Source organism: Heptranchias perlo, chromosome 8 (assembly GCF_035084215.1).
Source record: "Heptranchias perlo isolate sHepPer1 chromosome 8, sHepPer1.hap1, whole genome shotgun sequence".
Taxonomy (NCBI): domain Eukaryota; kingdom Metazoa; phylum Chordata; class Chondrichthyes; order Hexanchiformes; family Hexanchidae; genus Heptranchias; species Heptranchias perlo.
The window spans coordinates 91,037,964-91,050,811 of record NC_090332.1 but is presented as its reverse complement, the minus strand read 5'-3'; the positions used below and the strand labels follow the sequence as shown (position 1 = coordinate 91,050,811).

The window sequence follows — 12,848 nt, the reverse complement described above, 5'->3', positions numbered from 1 at the left end:
TTGGGGAAGGGAGTTCCACAGACTTGTGACCCTCTGAGAGAAAAAATTTCTCCTCATCTCCGTCTTAAATGGGAGACCCCTTATTTTTAAACTGTGGCCCCTAGTTCCAGTCTCTCTCACAAGGGGAAACACCCTCTCAGCATCTACCCCTTCTAGTCCCCTCAGGATCTTATATGTTTCAATGAACCTGTTTCAATGAAGATGTTCCAGTACAGCTACAACACTGGCATCTACCCGACAATGTAGAAAATTGCCCAGGTATGTCCTGTCCACAAAAAGCAGGACAAATCCAATCTGGCCAATTACCGCCCCATCAGTCTACTCTCAATCATCAGCAAAGTGATGGAAGGTGTCGTCGACAGTGCTATTATGCGGCACTTACTCACCAATAACCTGCTCACTGATGCTCAGTTTGGGTTCCGCCAGGACCACTCGGCTCCAGATTTAATTACAGCCTTGGTCCAAACATGGACAAACGAGCTGAATTCCAGAGGTGAGGTGAGAGTGACTGCCCTTGACATCAAGACAGCATTTGACCGAGTGTGGCACCAAGGAGCCCTAGTAAAACTGAAGTCAATGGGAATCAGGGGGAAAACACTCCAGTGGCTGGAGTCATACCTAGCACAAACGAAGATGGTAGTGGTTGTTGGAGGCCAATCATTTCAGCCCCAGGACATTGCTGCAGGAGCTCCTCAGGGCAGTATCCTTGGCCCAACCATCTTCAGCTGCTTCATCAATGACCTTCCCTCCATCATAAGGTCAGAAATGGGGATGTTTGCTGATGATTGCACAGTGTTCAGTTCCATTTGCAACCCCTCAAATAATGAAGCAGTCCGATCCCGCATGCAGCAAGACCTGGACAACATCCAGGCTTGGGCTTATAAGTGGCAAGTAACATTCGCGCCAGACAAGTGCCAGGCAATGACCATCTCCAACCATCGCCGAATCCCCCACCATCAACATCCTGGGGGTCACCATTGACCAGAAACTTAACTGGACCAGCCATATAAATACTGTGGCTACAAGAGCAGGTCAGAGGATGGGTATTCTGTGGCGAGTGACTCACCTCCTGACTCCTCAATGCCTTTCCACCATCTACAAGGCACAAGTCAGGAGTGTGATGAAATACTCTCCACTTGCCTGGATGAGTACAGCTCCAACAACACTCAAGAAGCTCGACACCATAGAGGACAAATCAGCCCGCTTGATTGGCACCCCATCCACCACCCTAAACATTCATTCCCTTCACCACCGGCGCACAGTGGCTGCAGTGTGTACCATCCACAGGATGCACTGCAGGAACTCGCCAAGACTTCTTTGACAGCACCTCCCAAACCCGCGACCTCTACCACCTAGAAGGACAAGAGCAGCTGGCACATGGGAACAACACCACTTGCACATTCCTCTCCAAGTCACACACCGTCCCGACTTGGAAATATATCGCCGTTCCTTCATCGTCACTGGGTCAAAATCCTGGAACTCCCTTCCCAACAGCACTGTGGGAGAACCTTCACACTGACTGCAGCGGTTCAAGAAGGCGGCTCACCACCACCTTCTCGAGGGCAATTAGGGATGGGCAATAAATGCCGGCCTCGCCAGCGCCGCCCACATCCCATGAACGAAAAAAAAAAGAACCGCCTCCAAAGCAATTATGTCCTTTCTTAAATAAGGAGACCAAAACTGCACACAGTATTCTAGATGTGGTCTCACCAATGCCCTGTACAACTGTGGCAAAACATCTCCATTTTTATATTCCATTCCCCTTGCAATAAATGACAACATTCAATTTGCTTTCCTAATCACTTGCTGTACTGCATACTAACTTTTTCTGATTCATGTACTAGGAAACTCAGATCCCTCTGTACCTCAGTGTTCTGTAATCTCTCTCCATTTAAATAATATGCTGCTTTTCTATTCCTCCTGCCAAAGTGGACAAGTTCACATTTTCCCACATTATACTCCATCTGCCAAATTTTTGCCCATTCACTTAACCTATCTATATCCCTTTGCAGACTCCTTATGTCCTCTTCACAACTTACTTTTCTACCTACCTTTGTGTCATTAGCAAATTTAGCAACCATACATTCGGTCCCTTCATCCAAGTCATTGATATAGATTGTAAATAGTTGAGGCCCAAGCACTGATCCCTGTGGCACTCCACTCGTTACATCTTGCCAACCTGAAAATGATCCATTTATGCCTACTCTCTGTTTCCTGTTAGCTAACCAATCCTTTATCCATGCTAATATGTTACCCCCTACATCATGAGCTCTTATTTTGTGTAGTAGCCTTTGATGTGGCACCTTGTCAAAAGCCTTCTGGAAATCTAAGTACACTACATCCACAGGATCCCCTTTATCCATGTTGCTTGTTACTTCCTCAAAGAACTCTAATAAATTAGTCAAACACGATTTCTCTTTCACAAAGCTGTGTTGACTCTGCCTGATTGCATTGAGATTTTCTAAGTGCCCTGCTGTTACCTCCTTAATAATAGATTCTAGCATTTACCCTGTGACAGATGTTCAGCTAACTGGCCTGCAGTTTCCTGCTTTCTTGAATAGAGGAGTTACTTTTGCTAGTTCCCAATCTGATGGGACCCTTCCAGAATCTAGGGAATTTTGGAAAATTAATACCAATGCATCTACCATCTCTGCAGCCACTTCTTTTAAGACCCTCGGATGAAGTCCGTCAGGACCTGGGGACTTGTCAGCTTTTAGTTCGAATATTTTTTTCAGAACCCTTTCCCCGGTGATTGTAAATGTTTTAAGTTCCTCCCTCCCTTTCACCTCTTGATTCACAATTATTTCTGGCATGTTATTTGTATCCTCTACAGTGAAGACGATGCAAAATATCTGTTCAATTCATCCGCCATTTCCTTATTCTCCATTATTAATTCCCCAGACACTCTCTCGAGGTCCAACGCTCACTTTACTTACTCTTTTCCTTTTTAAATACTTGTAGAAACTCTTACTATCTGTTTTTATATTTCTAGCTAGCTTTCTCTAATTTCTCCCTCCTTATTATTCTTTTAATCATTCTTTGCTGTTTTTTATATTCTGTCCAATCTTCTGACCTGCCACTAATCTTCGTGGAATTGTATGCTTTTTCTTTCAATTTGATACTATCTTTAATTTCCTTAGATAGCCACGGATGGTACGTCCTTCCCCTAGTCTTTCTGTCTCACTGGAATGTATCTTGGCTGAGTGTGATGAAATATCTCATTAAATGTCTGCCACTGCATCTCTACTAACCTATCCCTTAACCTAAGTTCCCAGTTCACTTTAGCCAGCTCTGCCTTCGTGCCCTCATAATTGCCCTTCTTTAAGTTTAAAACACTAGTCTTAGACTTACTTACTCTTCTCTCCCTCAAACTGAATGCGAAATTCAATCATATTGTGATCACTGCTACCTAGAGGCTCCTTTACAATGAGGTCATTAATTGATCCTGCCTCATTGCACATTACCAGATCCAGAATAGCCTGCTGTCTGTTTGGCTGTAGAACGTGCTGCTCTAAGAAACTGTCCCGAAAGCACTCTATGAACTCACCTTCCAGGCTACCGTTGCCAATCAGATTCTTCCAATCTATATGTAGATTAAAATCACTCATGATTATTGCTGTTCCTTTCTCACAAGCCCCCATTATATTCAATTTTATTCTAGGTTACATTGGATATGCACAGTGTTTACCTTGATGACTTGTTTTACTACTGTACACTTTCACCATTGTATACTTTCTTACCCCTGGAATGATTTATTGTTTGTATCACTTGATATTGATCTGGCTGTCAGTAATGAAATAGATCCAGTAACTAAGCTAATTGTGGGTGAGGACTTTGCAAGTCATGACCACAATGTGATAAGGTTTAAGATGCAACTAGAAAGGCAAAACGTTAGCAAAAATCGATTGGACTAGGGCAGATTTTAGAAAGATGAGGACTGAGCTAGCTGAGGTGAGGTGGAACTCAGACTGTAGAGCAACAGTTGCAAGTTTTTTAAAAAGAGATTGCAAAGTTCCGGAATAAGTATGTTCCATTAAAAAGAAGGAAACTACTAGTAGTTTTAAGATGCTATGGATAAATAAAGAGGTTAGAAACCAATTAAAATTGAAGAAAAGGGCCTGTGAGGACTATAAGAGTATTGGTAATGATAAAACTAAAGGAGAATGTTGAGTGGAGATTTGTTAGAGGTATTTAAAATCATGAAGGGTCTAGACAGAATCGATAGAGAGAAACTGTTCCCATTGGCGGAAGGGTCAAGAACCAGAGGACATAGATTTAAGGTGATTGGCAAAAGAACCAAAGGTGACAAGAGAAAAAACGTTTTTACACAGCGAGTGTTTAGGATCTGGAATGCACTTCCAGAGTGGGTGGTGGAGCCAGATTCAATCGTGGCTTTCAAAAGGGAACTAGATAAATACTTGAAAGGAAAAAATTTGCAGGGCTACAAGGATGTGATAACAGGACACTTAGAAAATATCAACGGGATTAGACAAAGTCAACATGTATTTATGAAAGGGAAATCGTGTTTGACAAACCTACTGGTGTTTTTTGAGGATGTAACTGGTAGAATAGATAAGGGAGAACCAGTGGATGTGGTTTATTTGGATTTTCAGAAGGCCTTTGATAAAGTCCCACATAAGAGATTAGTGTGCAAAATTAAAGCACATGGGATTAGTGGTAATATACTGGCATGGATTGAAAATTGGTTAACAGGCAGGAAACAGAGAGTAGGAATAAATGGGTCTTTCTCAGGGTGGCAGGCAGTGACTAGTGGGGTACCGCATGGATCAGTGCTTGGGCCCCAGCTATTCAAAATATATATCAATGATTTGGATGAGAGAACTAAATGTAATATTTCCAAGTTTGCTGACGACACAAACTAGGTGGGATCGTGAGTTGTGAGGAGGATGCAAAGAGGCTTCAAGGCAATTTAAACAAGTTGAATGAGTGGGCAAATACATGGCAGATGCAGTATAACATGGATAAATGTGAAGTTATCCACTTTGGAAGGAAAAACAGAAAGGCAGAGTATTATTTAAATGGTGATAGTTTGGGAAATGTTGATGTGGAAAGGAGCCATGATGTGGAGATGCCGGTGATGGACTGGGGTGGACAAATGTAGGGAATCTTACAACACCAGGTTATAGTCCAACAGTTTTATTTGAAAATCACAAGCTTTCGGAGATAATCCGAAAGCTTGTGATTTTCAAATAAAACTGTTGGACTATAACCTGATGTTGTAAGATTCCTTACAGATGTGGAAAGGGACCTGGGTGTCCTTGAACAGCAGTCACTGAAAGCAAACATGCAGGTGCAGCATGCAGTTAGGAAGGCAAATGGTATGTTGGCCTTCACTGCAAGAGGATTTGAGTACAGGAGCAAGGATGTCTTACTGCAGTTATACAGGGCCTTGGTGAGACCACACCTGGAGTATTGTGTGCAGTTTTGGTCTCCTTACCTAAGAAAGGATATACTTGCCATAGAGGGAGTGCAGCGAAGGTTCACCAGACTGATTCCTGGGATGGCAGGACTGTCATATGAGGAGAGATTGGGTCGACTAGGCCTGCATTCACTCGAGTTTAGAAGAATTAGAGGGGATCTCATTGAAACATATAAAATTCTGACAGGGCTAGACAGACTGGATGCAGGGAGGGTGTTTCCCCTGGCTGGGGGGTTCCAGAATAAGGGGTCACAGTCTCAGGATACGGGGTAGGGCATTTAGGACTGAGTTGAGGAGAAATTTCTTCACTCACAGAGTGTTGATCCTGTGGAATTCTCTACCACAGAAGACTGTGGAGGCCAAGTCACTGAATATATTTAAGAAGGAGCTAGATAGATTTCTAGACACAAATTGCATCAAGGGGTATGGGGAGAGTGGGAATATGGTATTGAGATAGAGGATCAGCCATGATCATATTGAATGGCGGAGCAGGCTCGAAGGGCCGAATGGTCTACTCCTGCTCCTATTTTCTATGTTTCTATATGAGATAGGGAGTGGGACTAGCTGGATTGCTCTTGCATAGAGCCTGCACGGACTTGATGGGCCAAAAAGCCTCCTTCCATGCTGTAACCTTTCTTTGATTCCAATATGACAAAATAAGTGGTTAAGAATGGGATAAGGAAAACTAAGAATATGAGAAAAAAAATTTTTAAAAATATCAAAAAGAACAGAAAAAGTATTATGCAAACATATCAGTGAAATGAGAATTGTTAAAAGCAAGGTGGGACACCTGAGAGGAGAGAGTGGTCAATTTGTAGATGATGATCAAAAGTGGCAGAGATATTTAATAAGTTCGTCGTATAAGTTTTTATTAAAGAGAAGGATATTGAAGACAAAATGAAAACAGAAAATGCTGGAGAAGCTCAGTAAGTGAGGCAGCATTTGTGGAGAAAGAAACAGAGTTAATTTTGCAGGTTGAAGACCTTGCGTCGGAACTGGAAGATGTTAAAAGAGTTAAAGTTTTTGAGCAAGTACAGAGCCAGGGAAAGGGGGGGAGGGAGGGGAGGAAAGAACAAAAGGGAAGGTCTGTGATAGGATAGAGGGCAAGAGTGATGAAGTGACAAAAGGAATGATGGTGCAAGGCAAGGAAGGTGGTAATGGGACAGGTTAAGAAACAAAAGATTGGTCAGGAGTAGCTGTAAATGGCAGCAGCAGAACCATTGCCAGCACTAGCTATCTGAAAAAATGGGAGCAGTGGCTATGATCCGAAGTTATTGAAATCAGTGCTGAGTCCGGAAGGTTGTAAAGTGCCTAAACGAAAGATGAGGTGCTGTTCCTCAAGCTTACATTGAGCTTCATTGGAACAGTGTAAGAGGCTGAGGTCAGAGTGGGACGGGGGAATTAAAATGGCAAGCAACCGACAGGTCAGGGTCACATTTGCGGACAGAGCGGAGGTGTTCATCAAAGCGATCACCCAATCTGCGTTTGGTCTCCTCAGTGTAGAGGAGACCGCATTGTGAGCAGTGAATACAGTATACTAAATTGAAGGAAGTACAAATAAATCGCTGTTTCACCTGGAAGGAGTGTTTGGGGCCCTGGACGGAGGGAAGGGAGGCGGTGAAGGTGTTGCATCTCCTGCGCTCGCACGGGAAGGTGACGTGGGGAGGATATTGAAGAGGTGGATCCTGAAGTGGTTGAGAGCAAGATGAGCGATATAATGGATAAAAAGAAAATTTTAGATATGTTAGATAGGCTAAAGGAAGACGAAGTACCACAGGGCCTGACAGGATACATCTTGGGAGTCTGAGGGAAATTGTAATGGCCTTAGAAATTATATTTCAGGGCTCTATTGAGTATGAATGTGTGCTGGAGGACTGGCGATTGGCCAGTGTAGTATCCATTTTTTAAAAGGGGGACAGAGCTAATGCGGGTAATAGGCACATAGGACCAGGAGCTCGAGTATGTTCCACCATTCACTGAGGTCATGGCTGATCTGTATCCTAACTCCATCCACCCACCTTGGCTCCATACATTTGGCTAGCAAAAATCTATTGATCTCAGATTTAAAATTACTAATTGAGCTAGCATCTACTGCTTTTTGTGGGAGAGAGTTCCACACTTCTACCAAACATTGCGTGAAGAAATGTTTCCTAACTTCTCTCCTGAATGGCCTGGCTCTGATTTTAAGGTTATGTCCCCTTATCCTAGACTCCCCCATCAGCGGAAAAAGTTTCTCCCTATCTACCCTAACAATTACTTTCAAAATCCTAACAACCTCAATCAAATCATCCCTTAACCGTCTATATTCCAGGGAATACAAGCCAATTCATGAAATCTCTCCTCATAACCTAACCCTTGGAGACCTGGTAACATTCTGGTGAATCTGCGCTGTACTCCTTCCAAGACCCATATATCCTTTCTAAGTAGCGATGCCCAGAACTATACACAGTTCTCCAAATGTGGTCTCACCGGGGCTTTGTATGGCTGTAGCAAAACTTCCTCCCTTTTATATTCTAGCCCTCTAGTTATAAAGGCCAACATTCCGTTACCTTTTTTGGCTATTTTTTGTACCTGACTACTACATTTTAGTGATCTGTGTAATTACAGGCCAGTTAGCTTAACGTCTGTGGCGTCTCACAGGGTTCAGTTCAGGGGCCGCTCCTGTTCACTGTGTGCATCAGTGATTTGAATATACCTCGTGGAAGCGGTGTTGAAATTTCCAGATGATACCAAAATAGGAGGTATAGTTAATTCTTTAGATGAACAAACGAAAATGCAAAGAGATATTGATAAGATGGGGGAAATGGGCTAAAAAGTGGCAAATGGAATTCAGTATCAGCAAGTGTGAGGTGTTGAATACTCTGAATGGAAGTAGACGGTGCTGTGGAAGAGCAGAGGGATTTGGGGGTACAGGTTCGCGGGACATTAAAGGCAGCATCCCAGGTTGATGAAGTCTTCAAAAAGAGCTAATAGAATTCTAGGTTTTATCACAAGTGGTATAGAATATAAAAGCCAATAGGTAATGATGAGCCGGTATAAAACCTTAACACGTAAATTAAAGTACTACATGCAGTATTGGGCTCTACAGTATAGGAAGGATATTGAGGCCTTAGAGATCCTACAATGCAGAGTCACTGCCTGGTATAAGGAAATACAAATAGGAGGACCGACGTGAAAATTGGGTCTTTTGTTTGTTAGAACAATACAGATTATGGGGCGATGTGATCTAAGTGTTTAAAATTATGAAAGGATGGGACAGGGTAAATAATATTAGATTGTTTTCAGTAGTTGAGAGGTCAAGAACAAAGGGCCATAGATACAAATTAAATCTAAGAGATTTAGAACAGAGAGTAGCTGAAACTTCTTTACACAGTGGGTTGTGAGGCTGAAATTTACTTCTAGGGTTGGTGGTTGAGGCAAAACTATGTCAACATTCAAGATTAGAATGGATAGATGGATGAAGGGATATAGGAACAGGGTGGGTAAATGTGATTCGCACTGTTTGCTTGTGTGGAGGGTAAACGCCGACACGGGCTAGTTGGACCGAAAGGCCTATTTCTGTGTTGCAAGTTCTATATACTTCTGTGTATTTATCCTACGGTCATTTGCAGCAGACAAGCTTATAATAATAAATGCCAGGAATGGTTGCAATAACTCTCCACATCCATTCATTAAGTCTTGCCTTGCCCTGCCCTTACAAGCAAGTGATCAAAAATAGTGCTGTCACGCCTCCTGTTTACTAATGGCACTGTGCTTAATATGAGACTATGTGCCTGATGTTTAAAAAATGAGGCATAAGAATGCATCTATGCAACTCCTTGTCTTTGAACTAGACAGAGCGGATGATCATGCCAGCGTGATCTGTTCCTGTGTTCTGGAAAGTCGGTAGTCTGGTCTCAATTATCATTTATTTTGGCTGGCAGTGATCCAAATGCATTGAAGAAACATTGTTGAAGTGCAACTGAGGTAACCGAAGTATTAAAAATAATTGGTCAGACAATGCACAGAGTTCTCTATGATTTAAATGTTATTTTTTGTTTCACTTTTGGACATGTAAAATATGGACTAAGTTGATGAAATAAAAGAAATTCAAATAAAAATGTAGACCTACATGTACCTGTACAGAACTATGTGCCCATTTACACTTAAGAAGTTATAGATCCAGACTGATGTGAATACTCTCAGAAGATGCTTTTAAAATTCTTTGAGCCGAATTTGATAGTAATAATTTTTTCCCCAGTCGATTTTTGTTTTAATTTCAATGAATTGGTTTGGAGTCTTACCCAGTTTTATTTTAAGTTTAAAATTAAATTGTTCATAAGAATAAAGTGAAAACAAATACAGATGTTAAGTCAATCATTCCAACAAAATCAAATCTAAGCAGAAAAACAGTCAAAACAGTCAAAATATTTAACAATTGACAGTTAAGTACTAGCAGTATACTGGAAGGCAGCTTTGGCATTGGAACACTAATATCAGATTGTCTTAATTGTACGCTCTTGCTCAAGAATGTGTGGAGAAAGCAATTTCATACTAGGCATCTGTTGAGGGAGACTGAAGATTCAGCTAGTATGAATCTTCGGATGTGGATTAGTATCTGCATCAAGACTTTAGTCTGGGAACTGTCAAGATTTGCTTCAGAAAAATGGGATAGACAACTGTATAGATTTCTGTTTTCAAACCATTGAGGTTTTCAAGTAAAATTTAGTTGGCTTTCCTTTAGAGAATCAACTAAATTAAGGTGACGGTATGGCCCTTATCACTAAATTGCATCTTGGTCTTTCCCCCTACTCTTCTGGTACCTTCTGCTCCTCCAAGTATCTCATCTTGTTCCACTCCTCTCATCTTTCCTTTAAAATCCTTATTCCCTACCATTCCCCTAAGCCCCACCCTGAGTTTCTCACCAAGATGTCCTCCCTCAGCCTCTGCACTGAATGAGTCCACATCCTTGGTGATTTCAATCTTCATCTCAACTCTCTTGAGATCTCTTCTCTGATTTCACTTCTCTTCTGTCCTTCCTAAACCTCTCTCTCTCTCCATATAAAGTGTACCCATATTCACAACCGCCCCTCGACCTTGCCATCTCATGTGGCCTCTCTACTTGCATTGTCTCAATCTCAGACAAGGCCTTCTGCAACCACTTCCTTGAATCCCTCACCACCAACAGCCCCCTACCCCCCAATCCAACTGCACTTCCTTCCACATCCATCCCGGAAAATCTCCCCCCCCACCCCATTCCCTCCAATTCATTTACAATTGCAGTTTAAAACTGCCAACTGCCTAGCCTTTGGTCCCCATTCACCCTGATACTTCTACAGCTGTTGATCTACTCAGTCACTCCCTCATATCCTAGTTCCCAGCAAAACCTTTACTCTCTCCTGTCCTGGTCGGTCCACCTGGTATGGCCTGCATCTTCACTCCCTCAAGTCCAAGGGTCGCAGACTTGCGCATACTTGGGGCACCACTGAAATAACCATCCATCGCCAGTTTAGAAGAATGAGGGGCGATCTCATTGAAACATATACGATTCTGAGGGGGCTTGTCAGGGTAGATGCCAAGAGGTTGTTTCCCCTGGCTGGAGAGTCTAGAAGTAGGGGGCATAGTCTTAGGATAAGGGGTCGGTCATTGATGAGGAGGAATTTCTTCACTCAGTTGTGAATCTTTGAAATCCTCTACCCCAGAGGGCTATGGTTGCTGACTCTCCTCTTCCCGCCCCCATGCCATTATCTCCGGGATCCTCAAAGGCTCTGGGGTCAAGTTCCACATGTACATTGATGACATCCAGCTCTACCTCGCCATTACTTCTCTTGACCTATCCACTGCCTCTGTGTTGTCAAATTGATTGTCTGACGTCTAGTCTTGGATGAACCGCAATTTCCTCCAGTTGAACATTGGGAAGACCAAAATCAAACGACTCTGAGCTGAGCTTCCGACCCCATGTTCTCTCCATCACAAAGACTGCCTGCTTCCACCTCTGTACCATCGCCCTTTGCCGCCTCTTCCTCAGCCCATTTGTTGCTGAAATCCTTATATGTGCCTTTGTTACCTCCAGCCTCAGTTATTCTAATCTCTGCTGGCCAGCCTCCTATCCTTCGCAATCTGTAAACCCCAGCTTATCCAAAACCCTGCTGTCCATATCCTATCTTGCACTAAGTCCTGCTCATCCATCACTCCTGGTCCTTGCTGACCTATATTGGCTCCTGATCCTCCCCAACACCTCCAATTTAAAATTCTCATCCTTGTGTTTAAATCCCTTCATGGCCTTACCCCTCTGCAATCTCCTTCAGTCCTTCAACCCCCACTTCCCAGAACTCTCCATTCCTCCGACTCTGACCACTTGTGCACCCCCTCCTCTTTCGCCCCACTATTGGTGTCTGTCCCATCAGCTGTTAAGGCACCATGTTTTGGAATTCCCTCCTTTGAACCCCTCCCTCTTCACCTCCCGCTCCTGCTCCTTCAGATCCATCCCTTTTATCAAGGTTTTGATCACCGCTTCTAATACATCTGCTTTTGGCTTGGTGTCCATTTTTGTCTCATTACACCTCTGTGAAGCACCTTGGGATATTTTTCTACATTGATGTAAATAAATGCAAATTGGTGTTGTATATTTTTGATTTTTTCAAACAATATACTACTTGAAACTTTAGTTCAATATTTGTTATGGTTGTAGTAAAATTGGGCCTCATTAATAAATGATATGTTGCTAGTAAATAGTTAGTCACTGTGTTCTGTGTTATAATTGCTGGGCTAACTTTTTTTCAAAATTTCATTAATTTTATTAGGCAACCTGACAAACTTGTAGTGGTTTGGACAAGAAGAAGCAGACGGAAATCTTCCAAGGTATGCATAAAACCTTTGTTGCAGAAAAAGTATCAGGATTCCTTGAATCCATCTGAATCAGTTTGTATTTATTGAACAGCTTATTTATGAGTATTGTAATGAAAATAAAACTCACACCTGGGAAAGGATTTTTAGTTAATTACATTTGTACTATAAAGCCTGAGGACAGGGCCCGATTAGAGAGAGACAGCATGGACTTGGAAAGGGGCAGGTTGTATCTGACTAGTTTACTGGAGTGCTTTGGGGAACTACAGATCTCGTGGATAACGGTGAGGCAGTGGACGTTTGGCATTGTTCTGCATAACGGACTGATTTACAAGATCTGTGCCCATGGAATAGATAGCAGACTATTAAGCTGGATTTATGAATAGGTGATGGTAGAACAAAGGGTCATGGCATGTGGGGAAATGTCAGAATGGAAACTGGTTGTCAGTAGTGTGCTAAAGGGGTTGGTGTTGGGGCCACACTTTGATCATTTTGTAAATGGCTTAGAGGAAGGAATGTTGTCCAAAATATCTAAGTTGCTGATGACATTAAATTTGGTGTGCTAGTGCAAAGGGATCTCGAC

General features: G+C 42.6%; 1 protein-coding gene across 3 annotated transcripts in view; it reads left to right on the top strand.

Moving 5' to 3' along the window:
• The window catches only part of ehbp1 (EH domain binding protein 1), a 377,463-nt gene that overhangs the window by 62,715 nt on the left and 301,900 nt on the right, over positions 1-12,848 (top strand). For all 3 annotated transcript variants that reach the window (XM_067989531.1, XM_067989529.1, XM_067989530.1), the window contains exon 3: positions 12,223-12,280. In XM_067989531.1, coding sequence (XP_067845632.1) covers positions 12,223-12,280 — 58 coding nt within the window. The remainder of the gene's footprint in view (positions 1-12,222; positions 12,281-12,848) is intronic.